A 22108-nucleotide genomic window follows, 5' to 3' on the forward strand; every position below is an offset into this window, starting at 1 on the left:
GAATTTTCCCCACCACCAACGTTAAACTGACTGGCCTGTGGTAACTGGGCTTGTCTTTACATACTTTTTTGAACAAGGGTGTAACATTTGCAATCCTCCAGCCCTCTGGCACCACCCTTGAGTCTAAGGAAGACTGGAAAATTATGGCCAGTGCCTCCGCGATTTCCACTTTCACTTTCCTCAGTATCCTTGGATGCATTTCATCCGGCCCTTGTGCTTTATCAACTTTAAGTATAGACAGCCTACCTAATACCTCCTACTTATCAATTTTAAATCCTTCTCGCGTATTACCTTCTCTTTCACTGTGGCCCGGGTAGCATCTTCTTCCTTGGTAAAGAGAGGAAAAGTATTCATTTAATACCTCAGCTATTCCCCCTGCTTCCATGCGTAAATCCCCCTTTTGGTTCCTAATCAGCCCTACTCCACCTTTTACCACCCTTTTACTATTTATTTGCCTGTAGAGGACTTTGGGGATTCCCTTTTATGTTAGCTGCCAGTTTCTTTTCACACTCTCTCTTTGGTTCTCTTATTTGCCTTTTCACTTCCCCTCTTAACCTTCTATATTCAGCCTGGTTCTCCATTGTATTATCCACCAGATGTCTGTCATAAGCATGCTTTTCCTTCTGCATCCTCATCTCTAGCTCTTTTGTCATTCAGGGAGCTCTGGATTTATTTACCCTACCTTTCCCCTTCAAGGGAATATACCTTGACTGTTCCTGAATGATCTCTTCTTTGAGGGTAATCCATTGTTCAGCTACTGTTTTTCCTTCCAACCTTTGATTCCATTTATTCAGCCCAGATCCATTCTTATCCCATTGAAGTTGGCTTTCCCCCAGTTAATTATTCTTACTCTTTGTCCTTTCCCATAGCCAACCTAAACCTTATGATACAATGAACATTGTCCCCTAAGTGTTCTCCTACTGATATTTGATCCACTTGCTCCACCTCATTCCCAAGAACCAGGTCCAGTAGTGCCTTCCCTCTCGTTGGACTGGAAACATACTGCTGTAGAAAATTTTCCTGAACATACTCTAGGAACTCTTGCCCCTCTCTGCCCTTTACACTGCTATTATCCCAGTCTATATTTGGATAATTTAAGTCCCCCATTATAACTACTCTATAATCCTTGCACCTCTCTGTAATTTCCTTACAAATTTGTTCCTCTTCACTCTTTGACTAGGTTGTAGCCTATAGACTATACCGAGCAATGTAATTGCACCTTTTTTGCTTTTTGCACAAATGCCCTATTCAGGATGTCCAGTGACAACGTGCACTTCCGCACCGATTCAAGTAGTCAAGCTGAGAGGGCTATAGGATTCAGGGCCATCACTGGATTCGCCAGGTTCAGGGGTGATTGGCTGCATGCATGTGGTTATATAGGTTCCCACTGACCAGCCTGCTGCCTTCATTAACTGGGCTTCCACTCTCTCAATGTGTAACTGGTCTGCGACCACCACAAATGGATCTTACAAGTGTGTGCATGATTCCAGGGAAGCAGCCACGCCGGCTACATACTAAGGCAGTCCCAGGTGCCAGATTGATCTGGTGGAGCCCTTCAGTATGAAGCTGTGAGGATCTTGCATATCGTGGTTGTTTGCTGTGCACTGCACTACCTCGCGCTTCAGAGGGGGGAGGCATCGACAAGTGAGGATATTGTGGAGTGCAATGTCTCCTCCAACGATGAGGATGTGGAGGAGGATGCTGCCCAGGCAGTGCCAGATGAAGGGCCCCAGGCACAGCAGGAAAGGTGCCATTAGATACGAGAAAGGGTAACACAAGACACCCTTATACATTCACGTTTCCTTTGAGCCTTACCACCTTCTGGAACCACAATTGCAAGGTCTTACCTTTAAACAGCACTGTTGTTGCCTCCTTCCTTCTGAACTGCAGCATCCAGGTGCACTTCGCAGAGTGGCAAGACTGAAGCATTGAGCACTTGGGGTTTGGTGCCTCACTTCTGCCCCTTGGGAGGAAGCACCTAAATGAATTCCCAAAGGGCATCAACAACAGAAAGGAAACATAGTGAGTGAACATCATTATTCCACATCACATTAAACATACTACTACCCACCTCGACTGCATTTTCACCCTATGTGCATCTGGGTGCTCTTACATGGTGCTTCTCGTGCGTTGTCAGCTGAGGCAGAGGCAGGCTGCTGACCTTGCTGCCCCCAGCTTGGGGTGACCATGTCAGCCTTCCTCTGGCTGCCTGAGGCCTAGTGGGCCCCGGAACACTGAAGGCCTCCTGCATAAGTGCAGGGATCCCCTCTGTCATCAGAGATGACGGAGGCACTGGCGTGACAGGCAGTGGGGCTTTGGGGCTACTGTCCACATCAGGAGCACCCTGAGAGGAGCCCCCCGATGCAGAAGGCAGCCATTTCTCCTCACTTATAAAGTACACTTGTACCTCCCTGCTGACCTGAGAGGGACTTGGACCTGGTGGAGACTCCAGGTACCTTGTCTTGCCTTGCCAGCACTGCATGGAGCACATGGACAAAGCGATCGAGTGCAGGTCTGCACGCATCACCGGAAGCCACTGATTGGTCTGCTGGATCTGGGTCTCCATGAGAGTCACCAATCTCTCATGAAGCAAGCCAGATATGCAACCGACAGACAGTGCAGTGCCCAAGTCCTGGACAGACTCTTCCATCATCCGTGTTGTGTACACAGAGCCTCTGGCATCTCTGCCAGATATTGTCTGACCTCTCGCTGCAGCTGCAACATTTCCTGTGTTGCCGCCGACACCAGAGGCACGTCATCAGCCTGGGGCTCAGCATGGGCCTGTCCTCCCACCGTCCTCCGACTGCCAGTGGCTAGACTGTCACAGCCTCTGTCAGCTGCCCAGGCGTGTCTATGCTGTGCTCACCAGGTTGTGTGCCTGAATCTAAACGTGAGCGGATACCCACCAACATGAGAGTATCTGCGTTGGTGGAGGGTCTGGGGGAATGATGTGACAGTACACCCTCTGAGGCTCCCTCCTCCTCCTCAGAGATGGCCTCCCGTCCCCCAGTTTCTTCAGTTCCTCTCTCTTGTTCAGCTTCACCTCATGAGAAAACATAGCCATTGAAGGATTAGGGTCTTCTCATTGTGGCATTCCAACCACCCCAACTGTGCAGCTCTGTTGATGCAGTGCTGATCACATGGCTCACGAGTACCAGATACACCCTTGTGCCCCAGGAGATGCGCACTCAATTTCTTGGATAAGCACTCCTGCCTTGCCATTCGCTATGGAGCGGCCACCTTGCTGCCCTGCCAGTTCCATTGCCACCTCCTCTATTAGGGTGAGGACATGGAGATAAAGTACTCCACTGCCGTTCTTGACACACTCCTTCCTATTGTGGGCTGTCTTCTCCTGCAGATACAATGCTGAACAAAGTTAGTCTCCCAGTGGGGAAAAGACCCAGACCTCTGCTGGTGATAGTCTAGCAGCCCATGATGGGTGCACACATATGACTCCTGCAGGCGGGCCCTCTCAAGGGACTATGAAGGGTATAACAATGACTGATGTCCATACCTCACTGGGATGGAAACCAGCCACAGGTATCATGTCCTGCTGCCCTTCCCCAATGCACATGACTGGGTGGCCACTCCCTTAATAACAAGCGCAACTCTTTCACTGAGCCATATGCAATGGCCAAAGGGTCAAAAGTGTTGGGAGTTTTCACCTTAGCAGCTTGGATAAGGTCACTGACCTCTTCCTGCACTGGATCCATGTCTTGGGGAGTGGCCCCATAGCTGCTGATCTCCTCTGCAATCTCTGTCCACGCTTGTTTCTGCTGTCCCTGGGGAAGGGGACCTCCTGCTCTGCCCTTGCAGCCTGGAGGAGAACCTGCAGGGAGGCATCGCTAAACTGTGGAACCACCCGGTGTCTTCCTTCAGCCATGGCCAATGCAGGCTCGCAATCAGCTCCTTGCCTATTAGGCAGCATAGGCAGCAGACAAGATCCGGGGCAACAGAGGACAATCAGGAAGGCTTTCTTTCCATCCAGGCAAGAGTGAATGCAGGGCTGGCATCCCTTTAAATATGATGCCAGCATCTGCCATTGGATGAGATGGCGACGCCATCGGCATCCCTTTCCCTGCCTCAGGCCCTTGACTGCATGGGACCCACGCCTCCCCATCCTTAATTGGCTGGTCTCCACATGATCGCAGGTGGCCGGCCGCATTTCACTCATGCAGTGATGGCAACCGCTGTCAATTTAAAATTCCGCTCATGGATTCAACCCTTATGGTGCTAACTTATAAGATAAGTTATTATCGAGCATGATCATCTTTTGGACCCATTTAAGGCTGACCAAAGCATCGCCTATGAAGACTCCACTTGCTCCATCTGTGAAGTACTACAGGAAGACCTATAGGTACTGCAGCGAATAAGTCCAGAATAAGTTAGCAACAGATCCAAAGATGGGCTTCCATCATAGTTGAAGTAGTACAGAGAACACTATTAATATTACTGTCATGTAATGGGCCACTTCATGGTGCACTGTGGATAGGTCTGTGTCTAAAATGGATGGGACAAGTACTTAGGTGAATGTCAGATTGGTCCTGGCTAATCTGAATCATAATTCCATTTATCTCTGATCCCTATCCCTTGATACCCTTACAACAACAACTTGTATTTAATTAACACCATTATGTAGCAAAATGTCTGAAGGTGCACAGCAGCATTAGCAAACAAAATTCGACACGGAGCCACATAAGGGGATATTAGGGCAGAAGAGGTAGCTTTTAAGGAATGTCTTAAAGGGGAAATTTCAAAATTTGCCAATGATACCAAACTTGGAAGTGTGGCAAACAGTGAGGATTATACAAACTGCCTGCAACAGAGCATAGGTAAGCTAGCAGAATGGGCAGACAGGTGGTAGATAGAATTTAATGCAGAAAAATGTGAGGTAATGCATTTTGGCAGAAGGGACAGGTAGCAGCAATATAGACTAATGGCACAGTGCTAAAGAGTGTACAGGAACAGGCACCTAGGGGTTCATGTGCAAAGCATGTAGGATCTTGGGCTTCATAAATAGTGGCATAGAGTACAAAAGCAAGGAAATTATCCTGAATCTTTATAAAGCTCTGGTTAGGCCCCAACTAGAGGATTGTGTCCAGTTCAGGTCACCACATTTTAAGAAGGACATGAGGTGCACAAGATTATGACAGGTTTAGACAGGGTAGACAAAGAAAAACTATTCCCATTAGTTGATCATACAAGGACTAGAGGACTCAGATTTAAGGTTTTGGGCAAGAAATACAGGGAGAATTTGAGGAAGAACTTTTTATGCAGTAAGTGGTCATGACCTGGAGCTCACTGCCTAAGAGGGTGGTGGAAGCAGAGACAATCAATGATTTCAAAAGGAAATTGGATGGGCACTTGAGGGAAATAAACTTGCAGGGCTACACATGAACACAAGAAATAGGAGCAGAAGTTGACCATATGGCTCATCAAGCCTGCTTCACCATTCAATATGATCATAGCTGATCTTGGGCTTCAATTCCACTTTCCTGCCTGCTCCCCATATTCCTTGATTCTGTGCAAGACCACAGAATCTATCCCAGCCTTAAATGTATTCAATGATGGAGCATTCATAAGCTTCTGGGGTAGAGAATTCCAAAGATTCACAACCCTTTGAGTGTAGTAATTTCTCCTCATCTCAGTCCTGAATGATTGGCCCCTTATCCCGAGACTGTGCCCCCGTGTTCTAGGTTCCCTAACCAGTTGGAGTAATTTCTCAGCTTCTACCCTATCAAGCCCTTTCAGAATCTTGTATGTCTCAATTAGATCGCCTCTCATTCTTCTAAACTCCAGAGAATATAGGCCCAATTTACTCATCATTGGACAACCCCCTCATCCCAGGGACCAATTTAGTAAATCTTCGATGCTCTGCCTCCAGTGCAAGTATATCCTTCTTAAATGTGGAGACCAAAACTGCACACAGTCTTTCAGGTGTGATCTCCCAAAGCCCTGTACAATTTTAGTAAGACTTCTTTATTCCTGTACTCCAATCCCCTTGCAATAAAGGCCAACATGCCATTTGCCTTCCTAATAGCCTGCTGCACCTGCATGTTAACTTTGTGCATTCCAAGTACCCCCCAGTCTCTCTGAACATCAACACTTACCAGTCAAAAAATATTCTGCTTTTCTATTTTATTAATATAGAGTGCAAATAGTTGAGGCCCCAGCACTGATCCTTGCGGCATCCCACTATTCATTGCCTGCCAACTTGAAAATGCCCCATTTATGCCCACTGTCTGCTTCCTGTCTGTTAATCAATCCTCTATCCGCTCTAATATATTACCCCCAACACCTTATCTTGTCTATTAATTTTTAATGTGGCACCTTATTGAATGCCATTTGAAAATCCAGGTATAATCCAGTACATCTGCTGGTTCCCCTTTATCTACCCTGCTAGTTACGTCCTCAAAAAACTCCAATAAGTTTGTCAAACAGGATTTCCCTTTAGTAAAACCATGCTGACTTGTTCTAGTCATACTATGGGGATAGAGTGGGGGAATGTGACTAACTGGATTGCTCTGCAGAGAACCAGCATGAACATGATGGGCCAAATGGCATCCTTCTGTACCGTAAATGGCTCTGACTCTATGGCTCTATGAAAAGAGAGGATGAGATGGGGAGTTTAAGGGAAGGAATTCCAGAGCTTAGGACCTTGATAGCTGAAGACATGACCGCCAATGGTGGTGCAATTAAAATCGGGGCTGTGCAAGAGGCCAGAATTGGATGAATGCAGATATCTCAGAGGGTTATAGGGCTGGTGAAGGTTACAGAGATCTGGAGGGATGAGGGCATGGAAGCATTGAAGATAAGGATAAAAATTTTAAAATCAGGACATTGCTAAACCAGGAACCAATGTAAGTCAGAAAGCACAAGGCTGATGAGTGGCTGGGGCTTGGTGTGCGCTGGGACTCGGGCAACTGTGTTTTGGATGAGCTTAAGTTTATGGAGGGTGGAAGAAGGGAGGCCGGCCAGGAATAATTTAGCCTTTTCAGACCTGGTATAATTCCGGAAAATCTGTGCTGTACTCCTTCCAAAGGCACTATATCTCTCTTGAGGTTTGGTGCCCAAAACTAAATGATTAACGGAGGAGTATTGGCCAGGTCTCTGGGCAAATTTCCCAGTCTTCAAATAGTGCTGGGATCTTTTAAGTCCACCTGATCTATCTCAACAGGCATAAAGGGTATAGTTGTAGAATCTTATTTGAAGGTCCTGAAAATGCAGCACTCCCTCAGTACTGCAATAGAATATCAACCTAGATTATAGAAACATTTTCCACTAATGCATTCCAAGAGCACTGCATGCCAAGAACATATATCAAAGTATCAGGTCTGTTGGATAGGGCTTCATAACACATCCCAGCTATTTTCAACCATTGCTGCAGAACCAATATGTGGAGATTTTTGTCCTGGATCACCTGGTACAACAAATATCGAAAAACCGGATGGATCGTAGCACACCTATCAAGGAACACAATTTCTTGATTTATTTTGTCTCCTACTCTTTGTGTTGACGTCACTGCTTCTTGGACCTTCATCCACATTTCTAAATAAAAAAGTAACTAATACCCAATTCCTTTTCTATTTTTGCTAATTAAGATGCACTTTATTATGCCTATGTTTCATATTTTCTATTCCAATGTCAATTTGTTTACATTTTAAAATCCATCTGCCATTTCTTATCCCAGTTGCTTAATTGAATTCTGTCAATCTGTCTCATACTCCATCACCTTGTAAAATAGTTTGATGTTATTAAGATTTTTTGCAATATTACCAAATGTGACCTATTCCCTGTTAATGAGTGATGTGGACCACAAGGAGTCCAGCAGAATCTTGCTTTGTTTTGCCTTGATTATATATGTCCAAAGAGGCTTGGGTGATTTGGTTCCCTTCAATTCTTCATTAGATGTAATGCAGCTATCAGCTGCATGACTTCAGTCTCATAAGATGTACGGCAAAAATTTGCTTGGGGATCTCCTGATTGGCCGCTGTAACTTCAGAAGAATATTGGTGGAAATCCTATTTGTGCATGTATCTGGACTTTCTGCCAACCTTCTGTCGAGGTTACAATGGTCAATTGGAAGAGCCCTCCCAAGGAAATTTGCAGTGATATACAACACAGAAAGCAGGCAGCCAGAGTGTTGGTGTAATGGTTGGCTCCTTGTACACAAATAAATGTTTTGGTGGCAATTCCTCAATGTAATATATTAAAATGTTGTTTTCATTTCTTCAGCACAGTTTGTTAATATCTCAGGAAGTTGCAGCTTTGATAGTCCCAATGAAAAGTCTTGGTTAACCAACTGTTCCTTATTGCAAAAGAACGATGATGACTTTGACTGGACTATGGGAAGCAAAAGCATCACTACAGGAGCTGGTCCAGTAACTGATCACACACCTGGTAAATAGATATGCTTTACCAATCACAGAGCAGCATTTCAGACCAAACTCTAGTTTGCAATCCGCGCCATTACTAAGACTATCTTTAGAGATTAGAGATTAGAGATACAGCACTGAAACAGGCCCTTCGGTCCACCGAGTCTGTGCCGAACATCAACCACCCATTCATACTAATCCTACACTAATCCCATATTCCTACCAAACATCCCCACCTGTCCCTATATTTCCCTACCACCTACCTATACTAGTGACAATTTATAATGGCCAATTTACCTATCAACCTGCAAGTCTTTTGGCTTGTGGGAGGAAACCGGAGCACCCGGAGAAAACCCACGCAGACACAGGGAGAACTTGCAAACTCCACACAGGCAGTACCTGGAATCGAACCCGGGTCCCTGGAGCTGTGAGGCTGCGGTGCTAACCACTGCGCCGCCCCTCTATTTCCACTGTTGTAACATCGCCTATCTCTGCCCCTCCCTCAGCTCTTCTGCTGCTGAAACCTCATCTGTGCCTTTGTTACCTCCAGACTTGATTATCCTAACACAGTCCCAGCCAGTGTCCCACATTCTACCCTCCATAATTTGAGATCATTCAAAACTCCGCTGCTCATGTTCTAACTCTAACCAAATGCCATCAAATCATCACTCCTGTGCTCACTGACTGGCTTCCAGTTAATCAATGCCTGGATTTTAAAATTGTCATCCTAGCTTTCAAATCCCTTTATGGCCTCGCTAGTCCCTATCTCTGTAATCTCCTTGAGCCCTACAACTCTCCAAAATATCTGTGCTCCTCTAATTCCGACCTCATGAGCATCCTCAATTTTAATCGCTCCACCATTGCTGGCCAAGCCTTCAGCCACTGAGGCACTAAGCTCCGGAATTCTCTTCCTAAACTTCTCTGCCTCTCTACCTCACTTTTCTCCTTTAGGAAACTCCTTTGACCAAGCTTTTGGTCGTCAGACCTAAAATCTCTTTATGTGCCTCTTTATGTTTTATAATGCCTCTGTAAAGTGCTTTGGGATGTTTTATTACACTGAAGGTGCTATATAAATACAAGTTGTTGCTATTGTAGTTCTGAAAGAATCAAATATTTGTTTCTATTCACTAGCTTTAAGTGAAGAATAATCCATTTTAACACGTCTAATTTTCGGCAATTAACGTTTCTCAAAATGAATGTGAATCAACGCCCAAGCAGTTTACGTTTACATTTCCTACTCTTTACTGATTAGTAATGGCTGTTCGACTATTGCTGAATTTAAAGTAGCTGGTACTTAATCCAAGACTGAGGACTGGTTTCCTTCTTCGTGATAAATGCACTGACCAGCATTTTAAACAGCCAATTCCATGATTTGGTCATGATGGTTGGACAAATGGCCAGCAGGCTTCAGGCTATTGTTTTTCATTTCACATACAGAGAGTACCAGTTACAGACAGGTCATACTTGTAGCACATAGGCAATTGCACATTTCATGTAATGTTCTCAAAAGATGATAAATAATTATTCTAATTCATGTAAAAAATCTAATGTCAACATTTTCTGAGTTGATTTGCTGGAATTGCACTGAAGTCATTGACAGCCCATTTAAAATAGATACTGGAGAGATGAGATAGCTGCTAGTACCTTCACAAATTCGTTTTTCTGTAATGTTCAGTTTGTAATCAGATTTCTTGACCATCTTCTGTTGGATAGGCTTCTAGTTTAGCTTCAGGCCTAAATTTTGAATTTCTCAAGTTATTTTTTAGGTTGGGAAGTGTCACGACTGAGGCGAGAGCAATGCACTGTCAATTCAGTCCCATTACTCCACAAGTAATGCGTGGCTTGAGAGATGGTGCAGGAAGGAGGGGTTCAGATTTTTGGGACATTGGGACCGGTTCTGGGGGAGGTGGGACTATTACAAATTGGACGGTCTACACCTGGGCCGGACTGGAACCAATGTCCTTGGGGGTGCTTTTGCTAACGCTGTTGGGGAGGGTTTAAACTAATGTGGCAGGGGGATGGGAACCAATTGAGGAGGTCAGTTGACAGTAAGGAGGTAGTAACAAAAGCCTGTAAGGAACTAGATAATGAAGTCAGTGTGACTAAGGGGAAGAGCAGGCAGGGAGCAGATGATGAATTTAAAGGGACTGGTGGTCTGAGGTGCATTTGTTTTAATGCAAGAAGTGTAGTAGGTAAGGCAGATGAACCTAGGGCTTGGATTAGTACCTGGGAGTATGATGTTATTGCTATTACTGAAACTTGGTTGAGGGAAGGGCATGATTGGCAACTAAATATCCCAGGATATCGATGTTTCAGGCGGGATAGAGAGGCAGGTAAAAGGGGTGGAGGAGTTGCATTACTGGTCAAAGAGGATATCACAGCTGTGCTGAAGTAGGGCACTATGGAGGACTCGAGCAGTGAGGCAATATGGACAGAACTCAGAAATAGGAAGGGTGCGGTAACAATGTTGGGGCTGTACTACAGGCCTCCCAACAGCGAGCGTGAGATAGAGGTACAAATATGTAAACAGATTATGGAAAGATGTAGGAGCAACAGGGTGGTGGTGATAGGAGATTTTAATTTTCCCAACATTGACTGGGATTCACTTAGTGTTAGAGGTCTAGATGGAGCAGAATTTGTAAGGAGCATCCAGGAGGGTTTTCTAGAGCAGTATGTAAATAGTCCAACTCGGGAAGGGGCCATACTGGGCCTGGTGTTGGGGAATGAGCCCGGCCAGGTGGTTGAAGTTTCAGTAGGGGACTACTTTGGGAATAGTGATCACAATTCCGTAAGCTTTAAAATACTCATGGACAAAGACGAGAGTGGTCCTAAAGGAAGAGTGCTAAATTGGGGGAAGGCCAACTATACCAAAATTCGGCAGGAGCTGGGGAATGTAGATTGGGAGCAGCTGTTTGAAGGTAAATCCACTTTTGATATGTGTGAGGCTTTTAAAGAGAGGTTGATTAGCGTGCAGGAGAGACATGTTCCTGTGAAAATGAGGGATAGAAATGGCAAGATTAGGGAACCATGGATGACAGGTGAAATTGTGAGACTAGCTAAGAGGAAAAAGGAAGCATACATAAGGTCTAGGCAGCTGATGAAAGACGAAGCTTTGAAAGAATATCGGGAATGTAGGACCAATCTGAAACGAGGAATTAAGAGGGCTAAAAGGGGTCATGAAATATCTTTAGCAAACAGGGTTAAAGAAAATCTCAAAGCCTTTTATTCATATATAAGGAGAAAGAGGGTAACTAGAGAAAGGATTGGCCCACTAAAGGATAAAGGAGGAATGTTATGCGTGGAGTCAGAGAAAATGGGTGAGATTCTAAACGAGTACTTTGCATCGGTATTCACCGAGGAGAGGGACATGACGGATGTTGAGGTTAGGAACAGATGTTTGATTACTCTAGGTCAAGTCGGCATAAGGAGGGAGGAAGTGTTGGGTATTCTAAAGGGCATTAAGGTGGACAAGTCCCCAGGTCCGGATGGGATCTATCCCAGGTTACTGAGGGAAGTGAGAGAGGAAATAGCTGGGGCCTTAACAGATATCTTTGCAGCATCCTTAAACACGGGTGAGGTCCCGGAGGACTGGAGAATTGCTAATGTTGTCCCCTTGTTTAAGAAGTGTAGCAGGGATAATCCAGGTAATTGTAGACCGGTGAGCCTGACGTCAGTGGCAGGGAAGCTGCTGGAGAAGATACTGAGGGATAGGATCTATTCCCATTTGGAAGAAAATGGGCTTATCAGTGATAGGCAACATGGTTTTGTGCAGGGAAGGTCATGTCTTACCAACTTAATAGAATTCTTTGAGGAAGTGACAAAGTTGATTGATGAGGGAAGGGCTGTCAATGTCATATACATGGACTTCAGTAAGGCGTTTGATAAGGTTCCCCATGGCAGGCTGATGGAGAAAGTGAAGGCGCATGGGGTCCAAGGTGTACTAGCTAGATGGATAAAGAACTGGCTGGACAACAGGAGACAGAGAGTAGCAGTAGAAGGGAGTTTCTCTAAATGGAGACGTGTGACCAGTGGTGTTCCACAGGGATCCGTGCTGGGACCACTGTTGTTTGTGATATACATTAATGATTTGGAGGAAAGTATAGGTGGACTGATTAGCAAGTTTGCAGACGACACTAAGATTGGTGGAGTAGCAGATACTGAAGGGGACTGTCAGAGAATACAGCAGAATATAGATAGATTGGAGAGTTGGGCAGAGAAATGGCAGATGGAGTTCAATCAGGGCAAATGCGAGGTGATGCATTTTGGAAGATCCAATGCAAGAGTGAACTATACAGTAAATGGAAAAGTCCTGGGGAAAATTGATGTACAGAGAGATTTGGGTGTTCAGGTCCACTGTTCCCTGAAGGTGGCAACGCAGGTCAATAGAGTGGTCAAGAAGGCATACGGCATGCTTTCCTTCATCGGACGGGGTATTGAGTACAAGAGTTGGCAGGTCATGTTACAGTTGTATAGGACTTTGGTTCGGCCACATTTGGAATACTGCGTGCAGTTCTGGTCGCCACATTACCAAAAGGATGTGGATGCTTTGGAGAGGGTGCAGAGGAGGTTCACCAGGATGTTGCCTGGTATGGAGGGCGCTAGCTATGAAGAGAGGTTGAGTAGATTAGGATTATTTTCATTAGAAAGACGGAGGTTGAGGGGGGAACTGATTGAGGTGTACAAAATCATGAGAGGTATAGACAGGGTGGATAGCAAGAGACTTTTTCCCAGAGTGGGGGATTCAATTACTAGAGGACACGAGTTCAAAGTGAAAGGGGAAAAGTTTAGGGGGGATATGCGTGGAAAGTTCTTTACACAGAGGGTGGTGGGTGCCTGGAACGCGTTGCCAGCGGAGGTGGTAGATGCGGGCACGATGGCGTCTTTTAAGATGTATCTAGACAGATACATGAATGGGCAGGAAGAAAAGAGATACAGACCCTTAGAAAATAGGCGACATGTTTGGATAGAGGATCTAGATCGGCGCATGCTTGGAGGGCCGAAGGGCCTGTTCCTGTGCTGTAATTTTCTTTGTTCTTTGTTCTTTAAGTCACAGCATATTATTAAAATTTCCCACCTACTGGAAATTAAACACTTTATTAACCCCCAGAATAAAACACACTAAACCAGGTATCTTTAAACAACAACAAATTAACTATTTATAATAAACCAAATCCTAAACAATACTGAGATAAATCTATGTCTGATTTCTTCTTATTCCTCTTAACCCTGAATAATAAAACAACTGGGTTGTAAATCTTGGTGGATTACATTCCCGATTTGGTGAGCTGTCCCAGAGTCAATAGTCAGATGCCACTTGAAGTCTCCAGGCAAGTTGATGAACAGTCTGTAATGGATAGGTGTTCATGGCACTTTGAGTGCAGTCGATGTCACACCGATCTTTCAATAAGGAGTACAGCAACAGGTCTCTTTAGATTTTGAACCAGCAGTCTATCAGTAGAAATTTTACTGAGAATTTCAGGGCTCCCAGAAACACAAAAGACAACAGAAAGTCACAACAGAGACTGCTTAGAGACGGGAGTAAAAAGGACTTTGCTACCTCCAATAATGCAGATTCCCTTTTTAGGGGTCATTTCCTCTTTTTGCTAAACACAGCCTGTAGGCCAATGTAGATTTCTTGCTGGGAGAGAGACAAATCTTTCCTTCCTTCAAGGAGAGCATGTTTCACTGGTTTGCCAGATCATATTGGTTCTAGCCAGTCTTTACACACAATCAAACTGATACATTACGGCATGTGGCTTCTCTCTCTTGCTGTTGCCTAGGAAACAGGCTTGCAGCTCGTACACTATGTTCCCAGAAAATATAAAAACTTCTCTCAGTCTTAAAGGCATAAAGACCGCCTCCCCCCCCCCCCCCCCTTAGTTTTTGAACAGAAAAAAAAAACTTCCATGACAAAGGCATATTCTGTGTCTGGCTTTTTGACAGCTGCAATTTAAGTTGCTGCAACCATAATGAAAAAGCTGGATATCCAGTTAGTTGGCATACCTATTTACTGACTTTGGCAAACAAAAAAGGGGTTGTGCGTGGAGATGAAAGGGAAATGCAATTACAAGTGAGTCAGGCTATCCACACCTGTCCATACCTAACTACCAGTGTCTACAGGTGAAGGTGTGACACCCGAAACATTGATAATGATATTTACCTTCTTTGCCTATGCTTTATCTAGGGAAGAAGTCATGGAATTATGCCATCTCTTTGAGCTAAAACTAAAGACAAAATTGTACGATTAGAGATTGTCAAGTCCCTTAAATTTTTATACAGATTGAATCATTTCAGTATGAGATATATATCAAAAAATCCCAATCAGAATTGCATCGTTGCATAAAACAAGTGATAGATAGAAAAGACTTGCATTTGGGTACTGCCTGTGTGGAGTTTGCAAGTTCTCCCTGTGTCTGCGTAGGTTTCCTCCGGGTGCTCCGGTTTCCTCCCACATGCCAAAGACTTGCTGGTTGATAGGTTAATTGGCCATTATAAATTGCCCCTAGTATAGGTGGTAGGGAAATATAGGGACAGGTGGGGATGTGGTAGGAATATGGAATTAGTGTAGGATTAGTATAAATGGGTGGTTGATGGTCGGCACAGACTCGGTGGGCCGAAGGGCCTGTTTCAGTGCTGTATCTCTAAACTAAACTAAAAAATTATTCAGCACTTCTCATGCCTTCAGGATGTGCCAAAGTTATTTCTAACAAATGGCTTAATTTGAAATGCAGTCACTGTTGTTAAGTAGGCAAAGATGGCAGATAACATATTCACAGGAAGCCCTAATATGCAGCAAATTATCTACTTCACATGGTGTTGGCTGAGGGAGGAAATTTGGTCAGGATAATTTCCTGCTTGAAATAGGATCATAGGATATTTTATTTCCAGCTGTGTAGACAGACAGAATCTTGGTTTGAAAGATAATATCTCCAATAATGCAGCCCCTTTCTCAGTACATCAACATCTCAGCCTAGATTTTGAGCTCAAGTCTGTATTTGGCCTTCAACCCGCAACCTTCTAACTGAAAGGGGAGAGTACCACCACCTGAGTCACGCTGACATGACGCAAGATGCCTTATCTGCAAGGCAAACTCTTTCATTTCCCTTAAAACAAGATAACTTTGCACTTTTTTCCTACATGGCAGGTGTCCCCAAAGTGCACACATTATTGATGTCACACATGCACCATATAGGCCCCTACCTCCTCTCCAATTGCCTTCATGAACAGAAAGAAAGAAATGGCCACTACCCTGAAAGTCGTCATGACACTTTCATTTCTGCCACCTTTATTTGAAGGTCCAAGAACAGTATGCAATGACTCACAAGAGCAAGAATATCTTTTTTTTCAGCAACAGTAGTATTCTGCTTTTATAATATCGTCTTCAACCCTGGCTCATGACCCATTTGTTGAACTCTTACACCTCACAAGATTAAAAAAATAAACAGTGCATATTCATGAAGTAAAAATGTAAATAGAGCAGACCTTTGGCCTGCTAAAGACATTTTGCAATATCTGGAGTGCTCTGCTGTTGGTATGCAATAGCCTGGAGCAAGTTGACAAAATAGATGTTGTATGCTGCATGCTGTACAATATTACTATTGAAAGAGGAAAAGCTTTGCTTGACCAAGCACAGCTAGCCCCAGGCAGATCCTAGTAAGACAATGATAGGTAACATGAACCCCCTGTAGCTAGAGGCCACTGGAGTTCAAAGGCCATAAGAGTGCAAACATTAAGCTGAGCAGCAGATTGATTGAGGCACAAGTAATGAAACTTCACATTTATTTAATTGTATTTTAAGTTTAATTTGCGTTAATTTACTTCATTTTAACAATGCTTAAGGTTTTGGAGCAGAAAGGCAAACAAAAGTCATGGTTCATGTTGAATCCAATGTCATCGGAAGGAATAGAATTGAGGTCCTGCAAAGGGATTTTCAGCAATTAGGAGATAGATTAAAGAGAGGGCTGTAAGGATAGTAATCCCAGAATAATCCAAACAGCAAGATGAAATTGTTTTAAAAAGAGCTATAAACCTCATTTTTTGTGATGGAGTTTAGAGCCCTTTGATGTTATTTACAAGTGGCCATTTTACACAATTTTATGGGTGATTGCAGAGAGTCTTTGTTTTATTAATTTAGTTTAGTTTAGTTTAGAGATACAGCACTGAAACAGGCCCTTCGGCCCACCGAGTCTGTGCTGACCATCAACCACCCATTTATATTAATCCTACACTAATTCCATATTTCTACCACATCCCCACCTGTCCCTATATTTCCCTACCACCTACCTATACTAGGGGCAATTTATAATGGCCAATTAACCTATCAACCAGCAAGTCTTTGGCACGTGGGAGGAAACTGGAGCACCCGGAGAAGACCCACGCAGACACAGGGAGAACTTGCAAACTCCACACAGGCAGTACCCAGAATTGAACCTGGGTCGCTGGAGCTGTGAGGCTGCGGTGCTAACCACTGCGCCACTGTGCACAAATGTTTCCAGGAAGGTGATAATTTTTGTTTCTTGGCGTTAAGGTACTTGTCACGGTACTTGTACCTTACAACATAGCTAACACCCCAGGCACAGCCATCAGGATCTCCCTGGAGGTGATGGTCAAGCGCTTGATGTAATGAGTCAGGTGGGATGCCTCAGAGGTTATGCTATTTATTGTGAAGATGTTAATTAGTTAACGAGAAACTGCAATAGTGTTACTAACTGCTGTCCAGTGATCCCAACCTCAATCCGGAGATTAAGGAGAAACTTCTTTACCCAGAGTGTGGTTTGAATGTAGAACTTGGTACCACATAGAATAGTTGAGGCAAATAACATTGATGCCTTTATGGGGAAGCTAGATAAGCACTTGAGGGAGAAACAAGTATTAGCATATGCTGATAGAGTGAGATGCAGTAGGGTGGAAGGAGGCTTGTGTGGAACATAAACATTGGTATAGACCAGTTAGGCTGAATGCCCTGCTTTTGTGCAGTATATTCTATGTATTTCAATCAATGACTTTCTCAAGGGCCACCCTGAGGAAAATTGAAACACACAGAACCTCAGAACAATGAGGCATGAATTCCCAAACAGTGAGCCCATGAATTGAATCATTCTATTGCAAGCAGTTGCCAAGTTGAGACACTTCCCCAAAGAAGAGAAAATAAACTTCTTCAGGACCAATAGTTCCATTAAACAGTTCTATTTTAGTAAGATCTTTTAACTCACTGGATGGTAACTAAGATAACCCTGCATTTTAACAGCATTTCCTTGCCACTCCTTGTTGGTGAGTAAGAAAAGGAGAAGGAACTTCACTAAGTTATAGCTATAGTCAAAATACCACAATCATCAAGCTTCAAATGAAGCTCAAAAGAGACAGAAAGTAACAAATTTGCTGTGGGGTACAGGTTAAAGGTACAGGTTAAAGGTGGCCAACTGTGGGGAGATGGTGGCGCAGTGGTAATGCCACTGAACTAGTAATCCAGAGCCTCAAACCAATGTCCTGGAAACGGGGGTTAAAATCCCACCATGGCAGCTGGTGGAATTTAAAAATTCAATTAATTAATAAGTTCAAATAATTAATTTTAAAAAATCTGGAATTGAAAGCTAGTCTCTATCAAGGTGCCATGAAACTATCACCTATTGTGCTTTTAGGAAAGGAAATCTGCTGTCCTTACCTGGTCTGGCCTATATGTGACTCCAGACCCACAGCAATGTAGTTGACTCTTAACTGCCCTCTGAAATGGCCTAGCAAGGCACTCAGTTGTCCAGGGCAACAAATTCTGGCCTTGCCAGCAATGCCCAGGTTCTATGAAAGAATAAAAAAAAACCTAATGACCCCAAGCTATAAAATGAACAAAACACTGTACTTGGGCAACTGGAGAAAAAAGAAAATATTCAGGTGAAAATATTTAGGCACAAAAAATTATTTTGTTTCATAGCGCACAAATGAAGTGTTGTAAAGAAAACACAGTGGCTTACTTTCCGTCAACATTCTAAACACGACCGCACTATGTTCCACAAGACAGGGAAAATTCATTAATCTGTACGATTTTCATTAATGTGGGAATTCAGTGTCAAATTCTACCTTTCCTGGTGAAGTGGATAATTATTCTTTTCAGTGAGTTCCCTAGCTCACAATGCTAGGCACAGATTAATGTTTTTATGAGGTTGATGTGAGTGATGTCTTTTTACTGTTGATATGAACGTGAAGGCAACTTATTATGTAATATCTGAATGCAAGTAAACATAACTACATAGATTTGCACTGCTTGCGATCTTCCAATTGTTAACCTGCCAGCTGTACTGATGCTAAGAAATTCAATAAATACATAATGCTATTTGTTTCTTTTGAAGGGGTTGGAGGAATGTTTATGTACATTAATTCTGCAGCTCAGCGTGAAGGTGACATTGCAAAAATAGCCACTACCCATACATTCCCAGCAAGTGTTGGAGTCTGTCGCTTACGTTTCTGGTACTATATTTGTTGTTCAAAAGAAATGGGAACTCTAAAGGTAAGGGAAACATTTACAGAAGTACAGTTGTTGACTGATCCTAAAACTACATCAGATAAGTATTAATAATCCGTGCCCATCCACCACCTTAAACATTCACTCCCTGCACCACTGACACATAGTGGCAGCAGTGTGTACCATCTACAAGATGCACTGCAACAATTCACCAAGTCTCCTTCAACAGCACTTTCCAAACCCATGACCTCTTCCACCTAGAAGGACAAGGGCAAGGACAAGAACACCACCACCTAGAAGTTCCCCTCCAAGCCACACAATCCTGACTTGGAAATATATCACCGTTCCTTCACTGTCGCTGGATGAAAATCCTGGAACTCCCTCCCTAACCAATGACATAAGGGGTTATGAGGACAGTGTGGGGAAAAAAGCATTGAAGTGGATGATCAGCCATGATCATATTGAATGGTGGGGCAGGCTCGATGGGCTGAATGGCCTACTCCTGTTCCTGTGTTCCTAACAGCATGGTTGGTGTACCCGCACCAGATGGACTGCAACAGTTCAAGAAGGCAGCTGACCACCACCTTCTCAAGGGCAATTAGGAATGGGCAACAATGCTAACCTTCCAGCGACCCCCACATCCCATGAAATAAATAAAAAAATCCTTAAACCCCAGTCGGCTGGTGCAATGAATTAGTACATTTTTCTTTCAACACAGTGATCTGATTACCAGTTATCCCAGATAAGCAAATAAGTCTTGACACTCTGTTAACTAGAACCCTCCAATCTCTGTTACTTGTAATCACCGTTAGCTGGAACAGTGCCAACCAGCTCCCAATGAGTGAGAATCCACAGGACAAAGCTCCCAATTTTTTGACATTAATTGATATTAAATCTAAAGTGACAGGTTATAGTTTTGTCTTCCTTGTCTTGCTTGGATAAAGTAACACTATTTCGTGACACTTACCTATGATTGTCTCCTTTTTGGGAATACAATTCTAGAGAGGGAGGGAATGGAACTTAGCAAGTGATTGATGTTAATAAAATACATTCTCCTACATTGTAGGAGAAATTAATGTTGTCAGCTCAGTTTTTACACTTTCCTGCAAGTCACCATTATGAATCTTATGCTTAGCACACAGCCACTCAACTGTCATCAACTGGGGATGCCTATTGGTGAATAGTTCCATTGGGGTAGCTCAGACAGCATCACAATAATAAAAATCAAACAAAATGGTTAATGCTGGTATTATCACAGATTGTATACATTCATCATTCCAAAGGATCTCTGGTCAAGATCCTGAAAGCAACACATGAGTTATGAATTGGAAGCAGTTGAAAGAAGTATGACAAATTCAGAGAATATGGTAGAATGCTGTCCTCAGGAAATGTATTTGTATCCTAACGCTATGCATCCATTGCCATGTCCAAAGCTGGGCAGAGCAGGTAAAATAACTACAGGCATAAAATAAACACACAGGGCCCAAACACTGCAAGTCCACAATTACAGCATGTGCTGCAAAGCAAGTGCTGGGAATTCTCTGAGCTCAGGGGAAGGTTCTCAAATCTGATTTTTTCTGGGAGCTATGTATGCTTCTTCTTTCATACCTAAGCTGTGAGATGCTGCCATCAGTTTTGCACCCTCAATAGGCTGCCAGTGTAGGCACACATCACATTTGGTTAGCATTTCCGATGTGCCAGAGGGTGTGGTGCAGCTGGGTGCTAGGAACAGAATTGAGATAGAAAGGAGACAACAGGTGGATCATAGTGTGATGAATCTTTATTGAATCCACTTTGAGAAGCCATCATGGTGGCAGGAACCAGGTATGTATGAGATTGTCTTTTGCCTCCCTTGCACGACTCTCAATGGCCCTGGTCTCTGCTGCAAGGGAGTCATTATGCAGTGGTGGCTGCCCATTATCATCTCCATATACTCCTCGTCGATTGACGAGTAGTATTCAATTAAGTCCTCTCCCCTCTGCAGTGCTAGATTGTGCAGAGCACAGCAGACCAACATGATACTCGAGACCCTCAGCTTCAACAGCCCAGTGGCCTGCTCAATGGTCGCTCGGGTGGAGCCGTGGCAGGTGTTGTACCTCCCCTCTGCTGCAGTGCTAGGCTTTCTCACAGGCGTCAGTAGCCATTTCTTCAATGGGTAGCCCTTGTCCCCGAGTTCCATCCTTGAAGGCGAATGAGGGGCTTGAAAAGCTGTGGCATCTGGGACTGTCGAAGTATGTAGGCATCATGGCTACTTCCTGGGAAGTGGGAGCACACCTGCAGGAAACGTTTTCAGTAGTTGCAGACAAGTTGAATGTTAATTGAATGGAAGCCCTTCCTATTGATGAAGGCGGATAGCTGCTCCAAGGGAGGCTTGGTGACCACATACTTGCAGTCTATTACACCTCGCACCTGGGGGAATCCAGCGATGGCGCCAAATCCATTCGCCCTCTCCACCTGTCAGGGTCGGTCCGGTATCGCACATAGTCACCGGCCCTCTTGAACAGGGTATTGGTCACCTCCTTGATGCAGCAATGGGCTACTGCCTGGGAAACCCCACACATGTCCCCAGTGGATCTCTGGAAAGAGCCAGACACTGTAGAAGTTGAGTGCCACAGTGATCTTTAGGGCCACAGGCATTGGATGTCCACCAAAGCCCATGGGTCGCAAATCATCCCGCAACATGGCGCATAAGTCAGTGACGGCCTCCATGAAGAGCCACAGTCTTCACTGATGCTGCCGCTCGGACATTTGGAGGTAGTTGTGGCGAATCCGGTAAACTCTGACGCGGGAAGGCGCTTCTTGGCGTGGCTAGCTGCTGCTGCTCTCCTATTGGTACTGCATGCGCGGGCGCAGGTACATCATGGTCCTCTCTCCCTCTGAGCCGCCTTTCTGCAGCATGGGGGTCTACAAAGTCAGGGTGTATGAATCCCAGGCCAGTTGATCCATAACCCTCCAGAGAGATGTCCTTGCAGAGAGGAACTTGCCTTGGCATCTTTTACTTTCCTACTCCCTGTACTATACTCATCAGTGTGCTGTTAATATTAAATGAGGATAGTAGACTTTGGGTCAAAATAACAGGAGTTTATTTACAGGAGTCTTATCTCAAAGGCATCTACATTAACACTGAGCAACGTGAGGTTCAGACTCGTGACATCACATCCTGTGATTGTGTTTAAGATCTAGATACATAATCTACCCAGCAACAGCTTACGTACATTATACTATACTCTCTCAGAAGATTCACCAATGCCCCTCAGTGCCCACCCTTACAGATTGCCCA

General features: G+C 44.2%; 1 protein-coding gene across 1 annotated transcript in view; it reads left to right on the forward strand.

Moving 5' to 3' along the window:
• malrd1 (MAM and LDL receptor class A domain containing 1) overlaps positions 1-22108 on the forward strand; it is a 449626-nt gene that overhangs the window by 348626 nt on the left and 78892 nt on the right. Inside the window, 2 exon segments of the mRNA XM_068053300.1 lie at positions 8236-8400; positions 18716-18873. Of these exon segments, the coding sequence (XP_067909401.1) occupies positions 8236-8400; positions 18716-18873 (323 nt within the window).

Source organism: Heterodontus francisci, chromosome 2, assembly GCF_036365525.1.
Source record: "Heterodontus francisci isolate sHetFra1 chromosome 2, sHetFra1.hap1, whole genome shotgun sequence".
Classification (NCBI taxonomy): domain Eukaryota; kingdom Metazoa; phylum Chordata; class Chondrichthyes; order Heterodontiformes; family Heterodontidae; genus Heterodontus; species Heterodontus francisci.